The sequence below is a fragment of the Lactuca serriola genome, chromosome 4 (genome assembly GCF_051521515.1).
Source record: "Lactuca serriola cultivar US96UC23 chromosome 4, Lser_US96UC23_V15, whole genome shotgun sequence".
Lineage (NCBI taxonomy): Eukaryota > Viridiplantae > Streptophyta > Magnoliopsida > Asterales > Asteraceae > Lactuca > Lactuca serriola.
The window spans coordinates 395,333,671-395,358,033 of record NC_136411.1 but is presented as its reverse complement, the minus strand read 5'-3'; the positions used below and the strand labels follow the sequence as shown (position 1 = coordinate 395,358,033).

Sequence of the window (24,363 nt, the reverse complement as noted above, 5' to 3'; positions counted from 1 at the left end):
TGCACTATAAAAGGACCCCTTAAGCTTAAATTTTCAGCGAATCCTCCTCCTCTAGAGATAGCCAAAAAATCTCATATCTCCTCTCCCCTCTCAAAAGCTTATTGTTGCTAGTGTTGAGTGTGAATCATCAGAGGCACGACACTTGTGGTGTTAGCTTCCAAGTTATTGAAGAAAGGATTCAATTGTTTACTACAACAATCAAAATGTATGGTTTTTCGTCTACAATCTTCGAAATTACCTAGGATTAATTTTTTGTTTTGGTTTTCCATAGAATGTTACATCAATAGTGTTATGACGTAGATCTTTAGGTTGCATGTACCCTTAAGTGTTAAGGATTTATCCACATTTATACATGTAAATTCCATTAGTGGTATCAGAGTGTATGGTTGTCTAACAATTTAATGTACATTGCTTGAACTTGAACAAAACCTAAAGGAGAAAAACATAATCGTCATTCTATTATGTCACTACATTATGGTGTTCTTCAGCCACGACATGGTGATCTTTGAATCCACATCTTTTTTTCATTCGACCACGGCTTGGAAATTGTTTGCCACGATGTGGTGGACCCTCAGATCAGCTAAAATCATTTTTGGCTTAATTCATAAATTGATTGGGATAATTACTTTAGATAATCGTTTTAATTATATATACAAAATTGAGTAATTATCTTAGTAATCAGACAGCCTTATCTTGAATTTGTGAATTATCCTTATGTTTAATTATATTTAATTATTTAACTAATTTAAATATAAAGATCAAAACATAATTGGTTTATTTTAAATTAAATTTATTTCTTAATTTTGAAAAATTAATTTAAACCTAGTATTTTGAAAAGTTTTAAAATACACCTTATATATAACATATTAAAAGTTGATTACTATATGCCTCATTCACAAAGTCGAGCTATAAGCAGGGTTTAAGGAAACTGCTTATAAAATGGTGGTTGAATGGGTGTTCACTCTCACCTACCATTTCCTTATTTGGTAGATGGTCGTTTGCAAAACGAATCAGATAGGAAAATAACTTCATTAATAAGTATAATGACATAAAAAGTAACTAAAATATTTTATAAAATCCCACTTTTAGTTACTTTAGGAAAATGTGAAAAATATGCTAATCCATAAAACTGCACATTATACTTTATAGTAGTTACTGGAGCGCGTGTTGTTAAAAAACACACTAATAGTGACTATAAAGAGTAATAATGGGCATCTTGAAAATTATCCTTGATTAATGGGGCATGTGTAGTTAACTGGCACATTAAAATGAGATAATAAATGACATCGATAATGCCAAGCATATTTGTATGGTTATTCACATCTTGTTTGTGATCCTCGGTATCCCAATCACAAATAGAAAAGATAATCTGAGATTAAACATCTCATTGATGGATTTAATGAATCTCAAAAGATCTAGGACTTTCACAGTTTGAAATTGGTAAAATGCTTTTGCCTACCTTCATAAATTCACAATAAGATTACAACATCCCTCTTCATAGTTGTGAATTGTTATTTTGGATCATAGCCTTAATCACTTATTATGGGTTAAAATATTAAGGAGAATTGTCATCTAACTAAAAATTTTATTTTTCTCTATAGATTTCTACTCTTGTTGATGATTTTTCTACATCATCATCTACCCACGACTCAGGCTTCTCCTTACTCTCCATCGTGTCCAAAGTGGCATTCGATGGCTCCAACTACAATGATTAGATGCGCAACATTAGAATGGCTCTTCGATTCGAGGGAAAAGAATATGTACTTGAAGAAAAACTCATTGAAGTCGACGAAAACACTACTACACTTGAACAAATAGCCTCCTACAAAAAACACTATGATGAACAACAAAAGTTGTTTGCATCATGCTTGCCACAATGACTCCTAAATTGTAGAGGTTCTATGAGGACTACTAGCAATTTGAGATGAATAATAACCTTGTGGAAAATTACAAAAAGAGAGCTCGTCAAGAGAAATTTGAAGTGGTCAATTCCTTCATTGCATACAAGATGAAAGAAGTAGAGTCTATCTGCAACCATGTGTAGAGAATGCAAAGATACGTGGAGCGCCTGGTTAAGCTCAATGTTCATTTTGACGAGGAGTTGGCCATTGAGATGATCTTAAACTCCTTTCCAAGTTATTATGATCAGTTTATATTAGCTTATCATTTGAACAACATAGAAACCACATTGGCCTAACTCCACAACTTGCTACAGACTGTTGAGTCGAGATTAAGGGGGAGGAATTTGGCCCCTCCTTCTAATGCCCCCGTTCTCTCCATTGATAAAGGAAAAGGGAAGAAAAGGAAGGTTACTCCAAAAGCCAACTGGAAGGATAAGGCCCAAGATGGGTCATCAAGCGATGGGCTAAAGGCGAAGTCCAACTCAGACATTCCAACTGTTAGTGACCCCAAAGAGACCACTTGCTACTATTGCAATGACAAGGGCCATTGGAATAGGAGTTGTCCCAAATACTTGCAAGATATCAAGGATGGAAAGGTGAATCCCTCTTTAGTATGTATATACATTATTCAAACTATAACTCACCATCTACTCATTCTTGGGTTCTTGATATATGATGTGGTTTTCACATTTGTTCTGATTTGCAGGGGCTAAAAGAAAGTGAAGATATGGAGCATGGGAAGATGAATCTGATCATGGGAAATAGGCGATCTTCTCCTGTTACCAAGATTGGGACGTATCAACTTAATCTTAATAGTGATGTTAGCATTAGTTTAATTGATTGTTTCTACTCGTCAGAAATGACACGAAACAATATTTCATTTCATGCATTGTTTAGACAAGGTTTTTGCTACTCGTTTAATGATTTGAATGGTTCAATTCTGGTTTATAAAAATAGTATTTTTTATATTTGAATCTTTACCTTGAAATGGTGTGTAAGAAACTGTACTTGTGTTGATAACTTAGGCAATAGTGTATTTCACATTGATTCGTCTAATGGTTAAGAAAAAGCATGTTTGTGGCATTATCGTCTTTGGAAAATTAACAAGAAATGCATCGCCCAACTCCAAAAGGATGGAGTGTTGGAATCATTTGACCTAAGGCCAGATGATGAATATGAATCTTGTCTCTTAGGAAAGATAACAAAATCACCTTTCACTGGGTCTTGTGAAAGAGGTGAAGGATTGTTGGGCCTCATACACACAGATGTGTGTGGACCCTTTAGATCCACCACAAGAGATGCTAATCGGTTTTTTGTAACATTTACATATGATTATAGTAGATATGGCTATATTTACTTAATCAAGCATAAATCAGAAAACTTTGAAAAGTTTAAAGAGTTTAAACATAAAGTCGAGAGTCAATTAGTTAGGACGATAAAGATCCTCCGGTCTTATAGATGAGGAGAGTATCTTAATATCGAGTTCCACGACTACCTCAAGGAATGTGGAAGAGTTTCATAATTTACTCCTCCTAGGACACCACAACTTAATGGTGTGGCTGAGAGGCGTAATCGAACCTTGTTGGGCATGGTTCATTCCATGATGAGTCAGGCCACTTTTCCCATTTCCTTCTAGGGGTATGCCGTAGAGACAACGGCCCATATCCTCAATCTTCTTGGTTGCCAAAACACCTCACGATATGTGAATAGGGAAAAGTTCCCTTGTAAGTAAATATCAAAGCCTGGGGTTGTGAATATTTAGTTAGATGAAAGACTCATGACAAGCTAGAAGTCAGAAGTGAGAGATGTATTTTCATTGGCTACCCACAAAAGTCTTTTGGATACTTTTTCTACAGACCTAGTGAAGACGTGGTCTTTGTAGCACGAAGAGGAGTCTTTCAGGAGAGAGAGCTCATATGCAAAGAGGACAGTGGGAGCACAATTGACCTTGAAAAGATTTAATATTCAAGTAATGAAGGAACCTTATAAGACACTAGCACTCAACCAGAAGAAGAAATCCCAATTGAGCCAGTTAATAACTCATTACCTCTTTGTCATTCTAGTAGAGTTAGCATGCCACCTGAGTTATATGGTTTTCGAATAACTTCAAATGGTGATATGTTTATCAGTGATAAAATACTAATAAATTTGGATGAGCCAGCTAACGACAAGGAAGCGATGGCATGCCTTGAGGAAGCCAAATGGAAAGAGGCAATGGAAAGTGAGATCCAATCCATGTATGACAACCAAGTTTGGAATTTGGTTGATCAACAACCTGGTTAAAAGATGGTTAGTTGTAAATGGATCTTTAAGAAGAAGATCGACATGGATGGAAATGTGCACACTTTCAAGGCACGATTGGTTGTAAAGGGTTCTACTCAAACCCAAGGGGTTAACTATGATGAGACATTCTCAATAGTGGCTAAGAGAAAAACTATTAGGATAATGCTCGCCATAGCTGCCTTTCATGATTATGAAATTTGGCAGATGGATGTCAAACTGCCTTCCTTAATGGGAAATTGACTGAAGATGTTTACATGAGTCAGCCAGGAGGTTTTGTTGGTGCGAATCTTCCCAATAGAGTGTGTAAGCTTCAGAAATCCATTTATGGATTGAAACAAGCATAGCGCAGCTGGAATCTTTTCTTTCATGAAAAAGTTAAAGGGTTCGTTTTTTTAAATGAAGATGAGTCATGTGTGTATGTTAAATCTAGTGGGAGTATAATAACTTTTATAGTATTGTATGTTGATGTCATACTACTCATGGGAAATGACATTCCAACCTTTCAAGAAGTGAAATCTTAGCTTGGAAAGTGTTTCTCTATGAAGGGTCTAGGAGAGGCAGCCTATAGTCTCTGGATAAGAATTATGAGAGACAGAAAGAATAAACTAATTGGACTTAGTCAAAGTACATACTTGGACAAGGTACTAAAACGGTTTAGTATAGAAAATTCCAAGAAATGAGAGCTAGCTATGCGAAAAAATGCCAAATTGAGTAAGACTCAAAGCCCAAGTACGGCTGAAGAGATTGTTGATATGAGCTGAATCTCTTATGCTTCAGTTGTAGGATCGATCAAGTACTCTATGACATGTACTTGCCCTAATGTGTCTTGCTTTGAGCATATTCAGTCGCTATCAGGGAAATCCTGGTAGAGCTCATTTGATAGCAGTTAAGAACATTCTCAAGTATCTGCATCGGACAAAGGACATTATTCTAGTCCTTGGTGAAAGTGATACCGTGATAGTGATTGGGTATAGTGACGCCAAATTTCAAACAAATAGAGACAATTTTCATTCTCAATCTGGCTGGGTATTTACATTAAATGGAGGAGCAGTTACTTGGAAAAGTTACAAGCAAGACACAGTGACTTATTCTACCTGTAAATCAAAGTACATAGCGGCAAGTGAAGCATGAAAGGAAACAGCATGGTCGAAGAACTTCAGTGTAGATCTTGGAATTATCCCAACCATTCAGAACCCAATGGAACTATTCTGCGATAATGAAGGATCGGTTTCTTTGATCAAAAAACCGATAGATCATGGAAAATCAAGACATATCGACAGAAAATACCATTATATCATACATAGAGTTGAAGAAGGTCATCTCATAGTGAAAAGAATGTTGTTAGAAGATAACCTTGCATATCCTCTCACAAAGGCTCTAAGTAAGATTAAGCATAGACAATATGCTAGGAGCAATGGATTGAGAGATGACATTAGTTTTAGTAGTTAGATGATTTGTTTGAAACTTGTAACAAATAAGTGTAACTGATTTTGGTGGTTAAATAATGGAGATTATGTATGAGTTTGTTTACTACATTCTCAATTATTTATTCTTGTGTTTCATTTTTTTTTGCATGTTTTGCTTCCCGAATAATTTAATTATTTAAATTCTGCAGTCACTCATACTTTGGGAAGTAAGTAGTGAATTAATACTCTCATGAGTCGGATTGTATATTGTCTAAGAAAATTAGACCTAACAATTCTATTGCTACAACATTCATGAGTACTTGGAAATGGAGATTTAAGTATTGGATAAACCCACACTCATAGAATTACTTCGTGGATTATATCACGAGTAATTTTGAGACAATAATTGTTGGGTTTTGAGCAAACTAACACTCCTAAGGTGTTCATGTAACCCTAGAAACCTTGGATCTATGTTTGACTATAATACATGCAAAATAATTTTTCCAACATTCATAACCTATCTAGCATGGCATGGGGTACTTTTAAACATAAAAAACAAGAAGAATTACATACCTTTGATTGTGAGTTGATTCCTTTGGAGATTGAGAGCCAAGAACCAATAATGTGAATGCCTCAAATGGAAATCACAAAACACCACAAGCTTGGAAAAACTTTATGAGAGAGTATGTATTTTCTCTAGAAAATCGGCCACTCTTATGCACACACACTTAGTGTCATTTCAAGCATCACAAGCCTCTTTATATAGTGTAGATGATTAGAGTAAACCCTAATAACCCATGTCTTTTCCTTTTCCAAGGATCCATGGGTTAAAAGCTCCATGGATCATCCATGGACTCCCATGTAAGCTTAGCCCATTTCCTAATGAGTGTTAGCCCACACTATATAAATATAATAGCCCATGTTTAATTAGTCACCTTTTTATCACTAAATTAATTCATAATTAATTTAAGATCAATACTAATTAGACAATATGATTTCATATTAATATATTATAACTTATAGTATATTAATAAATCATAAACATACTATTCTCATAAATATTATCCACATAAATAGTTCGGGTGAAGTGCAACCCAAATGGACCATGTCAGGTCGGGTCAAGTATATACCAAATAAGTTATGGACTTAGACACCTTATCCAACAGACTCCCACTTGGATAAGTCTGATAATTGTATTTGCTTATAGTACTTCAGGAACCAACTGGCAATCGTAGCTCTCGAAAACACTGTTGAACTATGAAGCGCCGTTTTAGATAAGTGATCATATAATCCTCTGCTCTCATGATATCAGCCGGATAAATACATGGAACAATGTCTTACTTATTATCCAGCGGTTTGTTTCCCGATTTCTGATATGTTTGATAAAGAACTTAATCGAAGACATCGATTTAGTTCTGACCGGGCCCGGTACATGGGTCAAAACAAAATCATCGAGGGGCCCATATATCGCTTCTATTTCTAGAAGGAACAGATAAACTTCGACTTATATGCTTATTCTACTACTTGTTGAATTATACACAAAGGCACGTTTTATAACATCAAGTTACTGATGCGTTTTCGTGCAATCAATGCACAACCAACTCATAGGAAACAACTCATATCTCTAGGTTTGAAGTCTTATATGATATTACCGTCTCACGATCACTCGAGATAAATTCCATGAAGTGATGCAAGTGAGCGTGGGTTTATTCCAATACTCATAACTTATGAGCACTCATGAATGTTGTACCAACCATTGCCATGTCTAAACACCTTTAGCCATATACAATCTTGATTCATACCTACTTCCGACGTATGACCGACTGTGGAAAGTTTGAATAAATTTATTATTCTGGAAGTCAAAACACGCAAAACTGAAACAATAGTAAATAATTGACAATGATAACAACACCTCACTCATAAATAAATCACAACTTTTATTTATCATCAAACGTCGATTACATTTTACAAGTTTCAGAAATAACTATCTAATCTGTAAAACTAATATCGACCCTCAGCCCGATGCGCCTCACATGCTGCAAATGTTTAACCCTCGTCCAACCCTTTGTAAGGGGATCCGCAGGGTTCTCATCCGACGATACCCTCTTTTCCATTAGGAGTCCTTCTTCTATCTTGTGTCTTATGAAGTGATATTTTATGTCAATGTGTCGGGATCTTCCATGATCTCTTGGTTCCTTGGCTAAGGCAACCGCACTATTGCTGTCACAGAAAATCTCCATAGGCTCCCTAATAGCTGGTACAACTCCAAGATCTTCGATGAAGTTCTTCAGCCATATCGCCTCCTTTTCCGCTTCACTTGCCGCTATGTACTCTGATTCACAAGTCGAATCAACTACCGTCTCCTATTTGGAACTCTTCCAAGTGATTGCCCCTCCATTTAGGGTAAAGACCCAGCCTGACTGAGAGCGGAAGTTATCCCTGTCAGTCTAAAAGCTAGCATCACTATATCCTATTACCCTCAAGTCATCACTCCTACCAAGGGTAAGGATCCAATCCTTAGTCCTTCGTAGGTACTTGAGAATATTCTTTACCGCAGTCCAATGAGGCTTGCCAGGATTCCCCTGATATCCACTAACCATGCTCAAAGCAAAAGCCACATCAAGGCGAGTACAAGTCATAGCATACATGATGGAGCCAACAGCGGAAGCATACGGTACTTGACTCATCTCAGCTATCTCTTCCTCTGTACTCGGACTCTAAGTCTTACTTAGCTTGGCATTGGTTTGGATCGGTAAATCTCCTTTCTTGGAATTCTGCATGTTGAACCTTTTCAACACTTTGTCCAAGTAAGTACTCTGACTAAATCCAATTAGTATTTTACTCCTTTCTCTTAATATCCTTATCCCTAGGATATAGGCAGCCTCCCTAAGGTCCTTCGTAGAAAAGCACTTTCCAAGCCAGGACTTCACTTCCTACAAAGTTGGGACGTCATTTCCTATGAGTAGTATGTCATCCACATATAGTACCAAAAAGCTGACTATACTCCCACTAGCTCTGACATACACACAAGACCCATCTTCGCTTCTCGAGAAGCCAAACTCTTTGACCTTTTCATCAAAACAAAGATTCCAGCTGCGAGATGCTTGTTTCAATCCATAAATAGATCTATCATGCTTGCACACCCTATTAGGATATTCTGGACTAATAAAACCCTCCGGCTGAACCATGTAAACATCCTCAGCCAGCTTCCCATTAAGGAAAGCGGTTTTGACATCCATTTGCCATATTTTATAATCATGAAATGCAGCAATGGCCAACATAATCCTAATGGACTTAATCTTTGCTACTGGTGAGAAGTTTTCATCATAATCAATACCCTGAGTTTGAGTAAAACCTTTTGCAACCAGTCGTGCTTTGTAAGTGTGCACCTTTCCATCCATGTCGGTCTTCTTTTTGAAGATCCATTTGCACCCGAATGTCTTACGGCCTGGTACATTGTCAACCATGTTCCAAACTTGATTGTCATGCATGGACTGTATCTCGCTGTCCATGGCCTCCTTCCATTTAGCAGACTCTGGGCTTGCCATGGCTTCCTTAAAACTGTTAGGTTCATCCAAATTTACCAGTGTACTATCACTGATAAACGTATCACCTTCCGTAGTAATATGGAATCCATAATAGAAATCAGGCGTGTTTCTCGCCCTTGTAGAATGCCTTGGAGGCACAGACTCGTCAGCTGGCTCAACAGGAGTTTCCTCCTCAGGTTGATTGCTAGTGTCTGAGGTTCCTTCACCACTTGACTCTTGAATTTATTCAAGATCAATTTGCCTCCTACTGTTTCCTTGGCTTATAAATTCTCTCTCTCAAAAGACTCCTTTTCTTTCCATAAAGACCACATTCTCGCTGGGTCTATAAAAGAGGTAACCAAAAGAATTTCGTGGGTAGCCGATGAAAATACACCTCTCACTTCGAGCTTCGAGGTTATCCTGATTCTCGCATCTCACGAAAGCCTCGCAACCCCAAATTTTGATGTGATCTATATTGGGAACTTTCCCAGTCCACATCTCGTGAGGTGTTTTGGTAACTTTCTTTGTAGGGACTAGATTAAGGATATGGGCGACAGTATCTAAGGCATACCCCCAAAAAGAGATTGGTAACGAAACTCGACTCATCATGGAACGAACCATGTCCAACAAGGTCCGATTACGCCTCTTGGCTACACCATTCAGCTGTGGTGTCCTGGGAGGTGTCAATTGTGAGACAATCCCACATTCCTTAAGATAGTCAAGGAACTCTGTACTAAGGTACTCACCACCTCGATCGGATCGTAGCATCTTAATGTTCCTACTCAATTGATTCTCTACTTCCTGTTTAAACTCTTTAAACTTTTAAAAGGTTTCTGACTTATGCTTAATTAAGTAGACATAACCATATCTACTGTAATCATCAGTAAAAGTCACATAATGGCGGTTAGCATCCCTTATGGCAGTTTTAAATGGTCCATATACATCAGTATGTATAAGGTCCAACAAACCCTCACCCCTTGCACAAGTACCAGTGAAGGGTGATTTTTTCATTTTTCTAAGCAAACAAGATTCACAACTATCATCCGAGTTTAAGTCAAATCACTCCCAGATTCCATCCTTTTGGAGTTGGCCTATGCGTTTCTTGTTTACATGTCCAAGACGAAAATGCCAAAATGATGCCTTATCCAAGCTAGTAGACGAATCAATACACAACACATTATTTCCTAGGTTGTCTACAACCGACACAGTTTCATACACACCATCACAAGGAAATACTTTAAAATAAAGAACATTATTAAAGAAAGCATTAATACCACCACATTCATTATCAAACGAAAAGGTAAAACCTTGTTTGTACAAACCATGCAAAGAAATAATATTTCTCGCCATTTTAGACGAGTAAACATTTATTCAAATCTAACTTTAATCCACTACTTAGCAACAAGGTATAAACTCCAGTCTTGGAAACAGGTCTAACTTTAATCCCATAATTAGGTTTATCTTCCCGTGCTCCACATCCTCACTTCTTCTTAGGCCTACAAATCAGAACATATGTGAATACCACATCCTGTATCAAGCACCCAAGAGTTAGAATATGGTGAGATATTAGACAATATTGTGTAAATACCTGCATGGGTGGGTTTCACTTTCCCATCCTTGAGATCCTGCAAGTATTTAGGGCAGTTTCGCTTCCAGTGCCCCTTATTCTAGCAGTAGTAGCATTCAGCATCCTTAGGGATGGCAGAAGGAGTGACACAACAACTTTTGGTTCCAGATGAGGAGCCTTCAAGAGACTTTCCCTTGGTACCCTTCGAAGGGGTCTTCCTTTTTTTTCCTTTGCCTTGCCCTATAGCCAAAACAGAGGTTGTTGTAGAAGTAGGAGTAGAAACAACTGACTTACCTTTAAGGAGGTAAGGAGTGCAAAATGATGTCAATTGCCAACTCCCCGGGGAAGTTCACATTTAGTTTTAGAAGACGGTCCACAAATCTTTGCATCTTCTGCATGTGGGTCGTGATGGGTTCACCATCCTTCATTCTAGTTGTTATCATGGAGGAGATAATCTCATACCGCTCTTGACGAGCACTTTGATGGTAACGGTCCATCAAATCCTGGTGCATCTCAAAAGGGTAGAAGTCCTCATAGGACTTCTGGAGTTCGGCTGTCATAGTGACCATCATGATGCATGCTACCGTGGTGGCATCTCTCTCATGAGCCCTAAAGTCAACGATCTCTTGAGGAGTAGCAGTGGACTCATCGAGTTCCTTGAGCTCCTTGTCGAGGACATATTCCTTGTCCTCATAGCGTGTGACCATCCTGATGTTTCTTATCCAATCATTGAAGTTTGAACCATCAAAGATGACTCTCCCACAAAGGTTCATGAGAGAGAAGGAGTCGGTAGGGTTAGAGCCTGAAGCATTGTTTTTGGAAGATATCTTAAAAGAAGAAGGACAAGTAAGTTTAGATTAGATATATAGAATCCTTAATAAGTCACCCAAATGTAATATTAAAGCTAGGATCCAACACAATATGTTATAACTTAAAAGAGGGATGTTGTAATCTAAGCTATAACATATTTGAAGATGGGTGAATGATGATTCACCAATTTCCACCATGAAAACGAAATAAGGTATTAGGTTTAATTGCTTCAAGAAATTCCTAGATTCTTATGAGATTCATTGAACTTTTCAATGGCATGTTTCAATCTCGATTATGCCCTTCAAGTTTTGTGACTGGGATGCCGAGGATCACAAAACAAGGTGTGAATAACCATGCAAACTCACTTGGTACCCCTAATATTATCACCTAATCGATGTGTTGGTTACCTACACACGCTCCACCAGGGACTTGGTAAGGTACAAAGTGTGAATTTCATGGGTTAGCACCATGTTCACATTTTCCTAAAGTAACTAAGATTGGGAATTAAAAAAAAAGATTTAGTTACTTTATAATAATCATTATACTTTAAATGAGAATTTAAAGTCATTGTCCTACCCGTTCGGCTAACGACCCTCCATCGATCAAGAAAGCGGTGGGTGAGAATGGACACTCATTAAGCTGTCATTTTATACGCAACAACCTTATACCCCCCTTATAGACCGGCTTTGTGAATGAGGCCAACTAACGGTAAAACGACTTAATCTTATACATATATATAATAATTAACCATTAATGTTATAATAGTATAAGGGTTGAATTTTAACCTTTAAAACTCTAAGGGTTGGAATTAAAGTTTATTAAAGTGTGTGCAACTTTACAAATTCCAAAACTTGAGGATAAGTTTTGAAACTATTCAAAACTCTTCATTTCATAACTTATGAGTTAATGGTTCATAAAAATGAAGACTCTTCATTTTTATGTAACCTATGTGTTTTAAATGTGTGTTTAAAGAAAGTGACCTTTGGAATCCATAACTTGAGGACAAATTATGGACTCCATTAAAACACATAAATGATCAAGAATTAATCATAAACACTATAGCAAATAATTCCTATCATCTTCTAAACTCATAAGAATATGAACATGAATATCAAAATTTCAAGAATCATATGAACACATACAAAGCATGGAATTTTGATTTAAGACATTGTAAATGGATTAGCACAAACATTACACCATCTAAAACAAGTTTTAAAACACCAAAACAGTTTAGGGTAATGTTTCTAGTCCTTTTCCAGCAGTAAAATCGAAAAAACTGCACTCTGCATGACCAACTCGTCGAGTGCACGAACTGAATCGCCGAGTTGGTTGAAGATTCGTATCGACTCGTCGAATCCCCCTAATGGACTCGGTGAGTCCCCCAGTGCAGATTGCATAAAAATCGGTTTTTCACCTATTTGCAACAAGTATCAAGCAAGCAAGCCTAGGCTCTGATACCACTGTTGGGTTTTAAGCAAATTAACACTCCTAAGGTGTTCATGCAACTCTAGAAACCTTGGATCTATGTTTGACTATAATACATGCAAATAATTTTTCCAAGGTTCATAACCTATCTAGCATGGCATGGGGTACTTTTAAACATAAAGAACAAGAAAAATTACATACCTTTGCTTGTGAGTTGATTCCTTTGGAGTTTGAGAGCCAAGAACCAATAATGTGAATGCCTCAAATGGAAATCACAAAACACCACAAACTTGGAAAAACTTTATGAGAGAATATGTATTTGCTCTAGAAATCGGCCACTCTTATGCACACACACTTAGTGTCATTTCAAGCATCACAAGCCTCTTTATATAGTGTAGATGATTAGAGTAAACCCTAATAACCCATGTCTTTTCCTTTTCCAAGGATCCATGGGTTAAAAGCTCCATGGATCATCCATGGACTCCCATGTAAGCTTAGCCCATTTCCTATGAGTGTTAGCACACACTATATAAATATAATAGCCCATGTTTAATTAGTATCACTAAATTAATTCATAATTAATTTAAGATCAATACTAATTAAAAAATATGATTTCATATTAATATATTATAACTAATAATATATTAATAAATCATAAACATACTATTCTCATAAATATTATCCATATAAATAGTTTGGGTGAAGTGCAACCCAAATGGACCATGCGAGGTCGAGTCAAGTATATACCAAACTAGTTTATAACCCGTGGGAACCACGGTTACAAAATTAATTAAAATTTCATTGTAAAAATTCAAATTGTTAATCAATTATTTTAAATAAATTATTAATTAAGAGATATTTTTATTAGTTATGTAAAATTATATTCGTTGATTCAAATAAATATGTGAAATTAATTTTTAATTTATATGGGATAACTTTTATTTGTGAATTAATGTAAACAATAATATAAAATTTAAAATGGAAAATAAATAGATTGACAAGTAACATCACATTAATTAGGAGGTCTAATAAATTTGAAATAAAGAATTGGTTGATTGACAAGTGACATCATATTAATTAGGATGTCTAATATTGTGACACATGGCAAAACAACTACTCTTTTATTAGTATAGGGATAAGTTATGGACTTAGACACCTTATCCAACAATAATATCTTATATTCTTGAAACGGAGATATATGAGTTATAATTTACAAGTCGGTTGTGCATTGGTGTTGTGAAAATGCATCAATAACTTGGTGTTATAAAACGCAGTGTCATGTATAATTTGATGAGTAATGGATACAAGTATATGAGTCAAACTGTATTCATTCCTTTTCCCTTAACGATAAAAGTAATATATTTGGGCCCCTCGATGATTTGGTGTTGACTTATAGTGTTGCTCCCAGCTAGGAATCAATTGATGTGTTCAATTTGAAGTCCTATGTCGTTATCACAAATTGGGAAATCGGAAAACAAAACTTGGACAATGAGATTGATTTTAATACATGTCTCATGTCCGTACGATATCTGGAAGAACGGATAAATATTTGATCACCTATCTTAGGAACAATGTCTGTTTAGTTCAGAATTCAACAATTACAATGGAAGCGCTCTCTACTGTTTAATTTAGAAGTTATACCAGTAATTGCAGTTATAGAATTATCCAAGTGGGAGACTATTGGATTAGGTGTCTAAACTAATATCTAAATTAGTATAATCTTGGATTAGCAAAGTCATTTTGGGTTTCCCTCAAACCTACTAATTAAATATGATGACTTTTAGAGAGAGAGAGAGAGAGAGAGAGAGAGACCGATTTATTGATTATATGATTAATAGATAGCAATAAATGAAATATATTATGGAAATAATATATCAATTTGAAATAGCAATATTTAATTAATAATTAATCATAAATTAATTAGATTAATTTTGGGATTAATTGTATTAATTAAAAGTGTAAGGGTTAAAGTGTAGTTGTTCAATAGTTGAACAAGAAAGAGTCCAGAACCTTCCTTGGAAGGAGGTGGACGAATTCTAGGGTATTGCAGGGGATCTAGAATATTCCTTGTAGATAAATAGGAAGTTGGATAATTACTAATTTTAATAAATATTATTTTATTCATTTAGGGTTACTTAGGGTTTCCACGTTGCACTATAAAATGACCCCTCGAGCTTAAATTTTCGGCCACTTCTTCTACTCTAAAGATAGCCGAAAATCTCATATCTCATCTCCTCTCTTAAAAGATTCTTGTTGCTAGTGTTGGGTGCGAACTATCAAAGGCATGACACTTATGATGATAGCTTCCAAGTTATTGAAGAAAGGATTCAATTGTTTACTACAACAATCAAAAGGTATGGTTCTTCATCTACAATCTTCGAAATTACATAGGGTCTGAGTTTTTTTTATTATTCAATAGAATGTTACATCAATAGTGTTATGACTTAGATCTTTAGGTTACATGTACCCTTAAGTGTTAAGAATTTATCCGCGTTTATACATGTAAAAACCATCATATATTTCCTTCTATATAATGCTTTCAAATGGTGGCATCCCAATGCTAAAATGATAACTACTATTATCAGAAAGTTCTACTAGTGGTAAATCTTCATCCATTTTACCTCCAAAATAAATTACAAAAGTTCTAAGCATGTGTTCTAAAGTTTGAATGGTATTTTCATGTTAATCACACGTTTGGGGATAATAAGTCATACTCAAGTTGATTCTTGTCCCTAATTTATCTTGTAGAGATTCCCAAGAACTAAAACATGCATCCTTATAAAGATATTATTATCCATGGTACTCCATGAAACTTCACTACTTCATCTACATGCAATTTAGCCAAATTTTCAAATAGAGTCGATTGTTTGATTTCCAAGAAAATGACACTCTTGGTTAATCCATCAACAATGATCCAAATAACGTCATGATCCTTACTTGTTGGTGGTAGTCCTACTCCTATATTTGAAATCCATTGAAATTGCATCCCATTTTTTCACCCGAGTTGTAGTGATTTGGATTTTCCATAAGGAATTTGGTGCTCGGATGTCACTTGTGCACAGGTAACAAACTTAGAGATATAGTTGTCTAGTTTTGGTTTCATTCTCGACCACTAAAAGTTCCTTCTAAAATCTCAATAAGCCTTCGTACTTCCAATGTGAGTTAAGTATTTTGACTTGTGTGATTCTTCTATGGCTAACTTCCGGTTTCCCCAAACTTCGGAAGAGTCTGAGGCCCCGTATGACCACACACTCGCACGACCCCAGGTCGGCCATTGTCCTCAATGCACAAATGGTCTTCTACATCCGCCAAAAAGTTGTCCTATCCATGCAATAGTCCAAATCTTTGATTTCTAACAAAAAATACTCACTTCGGAAAAATACACATTATATTTCATTTTAATTTGAAATGGTCACAAAAATTCAGAAGTTAGATATTTTTCTATATCTCATAAAATTATGTAGTTATTTTTATGAATATTCTAATTTTTAATGTAATTTACCTGTTTTAATTCTTAAAGAAGACATTTTTAAGGCCGACAGTTTTTTTGTCTGGTCCCGGCAATTTAGCGAAAGCCGCGTTTAAGAATTCGTCGTCGACCCCCATGTGCATTGGCACCCTTAAAATTCAATATATGACGTGTTTAATTTAATCTTCATTCGTTTAATGCACCCTAAAGAAACTAAACTAACACCACTCAATTATTATATATGTATTGTTTGGTTCCCCCCAACTTTTATCCTCTTTACATCACAACCCCAACCCCAAAGTTTTATATAAACACAACCCTCCTACTAATCTCTCAAAAGACAACAAAAAGACATAAACAAATGATGAAACTGAAATCAAAGAGACTATACCGAAGCTTTTCAAGGTTGCGCAGCGGCAGTAGCGGTGGTGTGAGTGGCGGCAGCGGTGGTGGCAACTGTGATGGTGAGAAGAGGGGCAACACAACGGTGATGAGATCAATGGGTGAAGTCAAATGGGAACTGCGACCTGGTGGGATGCTTGTGCAAGTTAGGAGAGATGTTGCAGGTGGAGAAAGTGTTACAGAAGGGATTATTATTGTCCGAGTGACTACTGTTTCACAGTGGCATGATATTTCTATTCGAGCGACTTCAACTTTTGGTAAATCTTTTTTATCTGACATTAATTTTGGAAAAACGAAAAATATAGAAGTGATAAACATGTTTAGACCTTTCCGGGAAAAAATGATTGGGACAAAAATATTTTCTGCTAATATCTAAAACCCCATTTGCATATATATACTCGTTAAAAAAATAAACCTTTTGATCCGGTTATTTTCTGCTAATATCTAAAACCTCATTTGCATATATACTCGTTAAAAAACAAACAAACATTTTAATCTGGTTATATGTCAAGAATAAACAAGAATAAATCACACATTGAAAGATACAATATTTAATTTAATTATGTCAGTGTGACTTATGTGCATAGTGTAAAAAAAATATTCTTATTTACGAATTTAAAAAACCATAGTACAATAAAACCTAGCTATCAGTAGTGTATTATATAGTCAAAATACAAACATAACCCTAAATAGAACAGGGTCCCCCATGCCCGGACCCCCAAGATAAGTGTTTGTTGTGTACCGCCTCCCACTTAACGACCATCAACCTACTCTAAATACTTATTCCGTTGATATATATCAAGTGTCGGGTTTATTTGCTTTTGCTCGGACAAGTAGATATCCACTGGGTTATTAATTCTCAAGTCACATTTAACAATGTACAAAACAGTTTTTGAGAAAAATTGTAAAAGTCTGATGTAATTTATTTAGCTTTTTTTTTTTTTATTTTAAAGTTGGATGTAATTTTATGACCATCAAACTATACATTAACATTCTTTTCATCTTCTTAACAGGAGAATTGAAGGTCATATTATCTTCAATGACAGGCTTGGAGGCGAGAGAGCAAAGACTATTGTTCAAAGGGAAAGAACGAGAAGATGTAGAACACCTACACATGGTTGGGGTTCGAGACAATGACAAGGTATTATTGTTACAAGATCCAGCCATCAAGGAGAGGAAGCGTCTTGGATTAAACAAACCACCTCTATATCGCACAATCACTGTATAAACATTTACATAAAAGCTAATATTTCTCTAAATACTAGTTTATGTAGTGATATTGTTTAGATTTTACTAACCACACCCTCTTTTTTTCGAAGGGTGATGTTATTCGTATTTTGAATTTTGTTTTTTTTTGTTTTTTTTTTTTTTTCTTATAATAGTTGGGAGCTAGATTGTTGTATTAGCTACCTTCTTATTTTAAGGGTGATGCCAGTCACTTAATTTTATGTATTTGTCTGATAAATGAATATGTGTTCGTTTTAGTATGTGTAAAAAATATTTTTTATGATATTTGTTTGTGACTTAATTAATGAAATGTCTTATTCGATAAGTTATGTAAAACTTGTTTTCGTTAGTAGTTTTTCTTATTAAATTCTCATATGTTCTCACTTATCGATTGTAATGTTGACCGGCAATATCCTAAATCTCTTTCTCGCTAACAAAAAGAAAACATCTTTAATTTACTTTTTTTTTTAATTAAGATAACAATTTTACCATTTATATCAAACACAATTTATTTCCAGACAAACATTTTTGTTAATATAAAATTAATCTATTCGTAAATTTAACAAATAAACATTTTGTCTCACTTATGAATACAACAAATGAAAACTTGTTACAATTTAAACCATTACCGAAGTCACGCCGTTGACTACGTCGTCCACTAAGTATGACATACCTGAGATTTTAACACACTTCGACATCGACAAAAGTTGAAAGATGACAGTTCCAAAGGGATGCACTAACACCCTGTTCCCAAGTTCAATTTAACGAGAGGAAAAGAAAGAAAATGTGTGGAATTGAGAAGAAAGTAAAAGAAATTGGTGTTTCAGAGTTTCATTAAAGGAATGATGTGGAGAGAAATGAAATGATTACTTTCCCTTTTAACTTTTCTTCCGATTTGGAGGATTTGGATAAAGAAACAAAATGATTAATTTTCCTTCTAGTGCTCTCCAACTCGTGAACACAAAAGAAAACTTTTTTTTCTCTTCTTACTTTTTCTTTTTTTTTTTTTGCTTAAACTCGGGAACTAGGCGTAAGAGGCAAGCAATCTTATTTTGAATCCACCGACCCAACTCAATAATTAGCAGGTTGGGTTGAGATTTTCAACCAATTTAATTAAATGGGTTAAGTTAAGGTTAAAATTCTCGACCTGTTTACAATCTATCACTCTGTTTAAAAATTTTAGATTTAATTTAATTTATATTTATTTACTATTATTCAAGGTTGTCAAAATCATAATCTTGATCGTAGGATCGTACGATTCTACGATCTTACGGTCTCACGTATGAAAAACGAAATGAATCGTATTTGGGATAGGACCGTAGAATTGCGATCTGATGCAATCCTAACTTCCCTTGATTTTTTTTTAGAAAATGAAAAATTTTGAATTTACCTTTTTATATCTTTTTACCTTTACCATTTTACCGTTAACATTTGTGCTATGAGCTGTGATTAATGGTTTTTATAACTTTTAAATGGAAAACTGAATATTTAAGACATTTTTCATGTTTTAAAATTATAACTTAAAATTCTGTTTTATTTTGTGGGATTTTAGATCCCTATCTTATAAACCCAGAAATAATCATACATAGGATCCCGATTTTAACAATATTGGTATTATTAATTGATTGATTGTTTTTTATTTTTCAAAAAACGTGGGTTAGTAACCATTATTGGAAGTCGGGTATGTGAAAATGAATATAATTTAAAAATTAAATATTTATAATATTTTATGGTTTTAAACATTTGCTTTGTGTGTGTAACATCTCTAAATTTACGGTCATTATAAAAATTTTATTTATGCATATTTTAAAACAAAGTATTTCTTTTGTTGCAAAATTGGTCCCAAAAATATTGTGTAACGACCCAATTTTCACGTCCAAAAATTTCATTTTTGATTAAGTGATTTACAAACCATTTGTAACAAAATATCATCCGATCATATCATTTAATAAAACATGTCACGTATCTGAAAACCGAATTATAAAAACATAATAAGGTCAGAGTACAAATCCCAGAATAACTCATAGTGCGGAAAACAAAGAGTGTGTGTATGATGTGCCGCTACCGCGCCAGCTCCTTCCCCTTCACTGAAGAGGTACCTGAAACCAAAACTATAAACTGTAAGCACAAAGCTTAGTGAGTTCCACCATCGTACCACATAACATGCAAACACATAGCATACATACTGCCGAACAATTCTGGGGTGCCCGACCTACCCGGTACGGCCATTCTGGGGTGCCGACCTACCCATGCGTCCATTCTGGGGTGCCGTCCTACCCATGTCAAGCCATTCTAGGGTGCTAACCTACCCATCGGTCCTAACAACCGACCCTCGGGGACTATTCCACCCCTTACTGCTACTATCACATATATCATAACATAAGCATACTATTAGACATATCTTCGGTCCTAACAACCAAACTCTACTACTATCACATATAACATATCATGCCAGCATATAACATATCAGGTAGTAACAAACCTAGATGTTATCACAAAGACAAACATCTAATCATACAACTCCTACTGGTGGGCCGGCATTGTGGTCGTAGACCCACCGCTACTGGAAGGTAACTCACCTCGTAGTAGCTGCTGATTTGTGCGGGAATCCTCTGACTGCTGTCGCTGCTGCTCCGGGAATCCTCCGGCTATAATTCCCACAAAACACTTAGTCAAACATTGCTTACTGTTCTTAGGGTAAAATGACCATTTTACCCCTAACCAAAACAAAGTCAAAGTCAACTTCTAGTGACCTGACTCGCCGAGTTGGCTCGCCAACTCGCCGAGTCCCTATCCTTCCATCTGTCCTTATACTCGTCTCTACTCGTTGAGTTAGGCGATGACTCGACGAGTTTTCCTTCTAAAAGAACATCGACTGAATCCTCATCCGACTCGCCGAGTTGTATGAACAACTCGTCGAGTTCATCTCAACTGATACACAGGTCCTGTCCTTGACTCACCGAGTTGTATGAACAACTCATCGAGTTCATCTTCATCCTTAAGAAGTTTGCCTTGGACTCGCCGAGTCTGCTCATGCACTCGCCGAGTCCCATGAACATCCAAAACAATGGCTTAGTCTAGAGCGTTGGGTCACTCCCTGGGACCCCCTTAAAACCTTTCCATACTCAACTGGGTCCTTATGACCCTCAACTGATATGGGACAAAACCTTGGACTCGCCGAGTCCAAGAATGGACTCGTTGAGTTGGTCACAACCACTCACTAAATCTTCGATTTCTGATGTATAACCCTTTACGTGTTTGCATGGGACTTTGAGCTCAAAAGGTCATTAAACAAGCTCTAACAACGCATGGGGCCTTCTTTGAGTGCAAAAGCCACTCCTTTCTGCCTTGTAACCCCTCTAAGGACCTGGATCCGAAACACCAACTCCAAACCTTGCTTGCAATCATGGTTGGTGACCTAAATGGCTTGGAAAAGCCCTAAAACTCCACAAAATGGGATCTAACAAAAGAACAAACAAGGTATAGACTGTATACCTTCTGTAGGCTGCAAATGATGCTCAAACTCAGATCCTTCTAGCATCCTCTTGATCCTTCAAGCTTCTCCTTCCTTCCTTGGGTCACAAAAGCACCAAAATCACTCAAAATGCCTTAGATTGCTTCAATTATGGCTAGGGTTTTCTATGGGGGTCTTCTGGGAGCAAATGGGACGAAGGAGGCCAAGTTAAGGTGTTTAAATAGGGTGCAAACCCTCGGGTTAGGGTTTTTGTCCAGACAGGACCTACTCGCCGAGTCCGGGACCCGACTCGTCAAGTCCACAGCTTAAACCCCGCACCTCATCACGCTTCTACTCGGCGAGTTGGTCCTTCAACTCGCTGAGTCCAAGGTCAAAAGCAAAAATATAAATAAGAGAATATGTACCAAGAACCAGGCGCTACAAATCTCCTCCACTTATTTTAGACTTCGTCCTCAAAGTTTGCTGCTCGACTCTGAAACAGCTCGGGGTAATGCCCCATCATCTCGTCCGCTGGCTCCCACGTCCACTCCGACCCCTTCCGGTGCTGCCATTGCACCTTCACAAGTTCCACTCTTTTGTTCCTCAAATCCTTCAACTTCCGGTCGAGGATTGCCACCAGTCGTTCAATGTAGTTCAGGCTGTCATCAACTTGAATGTCCTCCAAGGGTACCACTACTGAGGCGTCCACCAGGCACTTTCACAACTGAGAAATATGGAAAGTGTTGTGTATTTGACTGAGTTCGGCTGGCAAATCCAGCCTATACGCCACCTTGCCCACCCGGGCTATAACCCTGAACGGTCCAATGTACCTGGGGCCCAACTTCCCTGCTTCCTGAATCAGATAACGCCTTTCCATGGCGAAACCTTCAGGAGAACCATATCCCCGACCTGGAACTCCAGGTCTTATCAGCGCTTATCGACATAGCTTTTCTACCGACCCTGAGCAATCTGAAGCCTGCTCCGGACCTGTTGAATCCTCTCTATCGTCTTGAGCACTACCTCAGTGCTCCCCATTACCCTCTGGCCAACCTCGCCCCAACATATCGGGGTCCTGCACTTCCTCCCATAAAGCATCTTAAAGGGAGGACGATCAATGCTCGCGTGATAACTATTGTTATAGGAGAACTCTGCCAATGGAAGGTAGGTATCCCAACTACCTCTGAAGTCTAATACGCATGCTTGCAGCATATCCTCCAGGGTCTGGATGGTTCGCTCACTCTGACCATTCGTCTGCGGGTGAAAGGCGGTGCTAAAATGCAGACGAGTACCCAACTCATCATGAAACATCCTCCAAAACCTGGAAGTGAACCGCACATCCCTATCTGAAATCACAGAAACTGGCACACCATGCTGCGCCACCACCTCCCGGATATAGATGTTGGCCAACTTCTTGGCCGAGATGCTTTCCTGAATTGGGATAAAATGGGCGCTCTTGGTCAATCGATCGACGATGACCCAGATCGAATCCACTCCCCGCGCGGTCCTGGGAAGCTTAGTGATAAAATCCATCGTGATGTCTTCCCATTTCCACAGCGGAATATCCAACGACTGCATCTTGCCGTGAGGCCTCTGATGCTCAGCCTTGACCTTCCTGCGGGTCAAGCACCGCTCCACGAACCATGCCACGCCCCGCTTCATGTAGGGCCACCAATAGTCCAGACGAAGATCCCTATACATCTTTGTCATCCCGGGATGAATGAAGAACCGAGATTTGTGCGCCTCCTCCATCAGAACCTGGTGCACACCCCCGTGGTATGGCACCCACACCCTACGGTGTAGTGTCAGTAATCTTCAGCTGTCATAGTCGAAGGAGGAAACCTGCCCCACGATCCGCTCGCTCTTCCGATGTTCCTCGTTCATGGCCTCCTACTGGGCCTCCCGAATCGGCTCCAACATCAGAGTCACTACTGTCATCCTCAGGCAGATATCCCTGATCGGCGCTGCCTTGCGGCTAAGCGCGTCGGCCACCACATTGGCCTTACCCGAATGATAAAGGATCTCGCAATCATAATCCTTTACCACATCCATCCACCGACGCTGCCTCATGTTTAGATTCGGCTGATCCATGAGGTACCTCAAACTTTTATGGTCCGTGTAGATGGTACGGCGAACCTCATAGAGGTAATGACGCCAAATCTTGAGGGCGAATACAACAGTCCCCAACTCCAAATCATGTGCCGGGTAGTTCGCCTCGTGAGGCTTCAGCTACCTCAACGCGTAGGCGATGACATGCCCTCTCTGCATCAATACTGCACCCAAACCTGAGATGGACGCATCGCAGTATACAACAAAATCCTCCATGCCCTCTGGCGTGGCTAAGATTGGCGCCTCGCACAATCTCTGTCTTAGTGTCTCGAACACAGCCTGTTGCTCAGGCCCCCATCGAAAGACCACGGCCTTCCACGTTAGCCTGGTCAGGGGTACGACTGTCTTGGAGAAATCCTGGATGAATCTTTGATAGTAGCCGGCTAATCCTAGGAAACTCCGAATCTCGGATGGAGAATTCGGAACCTCCCATCTTATCACGACGTCCACTTTGGCCGGGTCCACTGAGATCCCGTTCTGGTTGACGAGATGCCCAAGGAACTGCACCTCGCACAACCAAAACTCACACTTGGAGAACTTAGCATACAAGTTCTCACTCCTCAAAGTCTCCAGAACCTCTCGTATATGCTCCTCGTGCTCCTCCTGTGTCTTGGAGTAAACCAAGATATCATCAATAAATAGTATCACAGACCGGTCTAACATCGGTCTACACACGTGGTTCATGAGGTCCATGAACACGGCAGGAGCATTGGTGAGCCCGAAGGGCATCACCACAAACTCGTAGTGGCCATAGCGCATCCAAAACGCAATCTTCTGTACATCCTC

General features: G+C 37.7%; 1 protein-coding gene across 1 annotated transcript; it reads left to right on the top strand.

Annotated features, from left to right (window-relative positions):
- The first annotated feature begins 16,637 nt into the window (after positions 1-16,637).
- LOC145097932 (BAG family molecular chaperone regulator 2-like) lies at positions 16,638-18,277 on the top strand. Its single transcript, XM_079035605.1, has 2 exons — positions 16,638-17,047; positions 17,804-18,277. Exons 1-2 carry the CDS (start codon positions 16,750-16,752, stop codon positions 18,016-18,018), a joined length of 513 nt encoding a protein of 170 aa, XP_078891731.1. The 5' UTR covers positions 16,638-16,749; the 3' UTR covers positions 18,019-18,277.
- The last annotated feature ends 6,086 nt before the right edge of the window (positions 18,278-24,363 follow it).

Coding starts and splice junctions, on each gene's coding strand:
- LOC145097932 (XM_079035605.1), top strand. CDS start 16,750: ATGATGAAACTGAAATCAAAGAGACTATACCGAAGCTTTTCAAGGTTG. Junction 17,048..17,803: donor TCGAGCGACTTCAACTTTTG/GTAAATCTTTTT, acceptor TCTTCTTAACAG/GAGAATTGAAGGTCATATTA.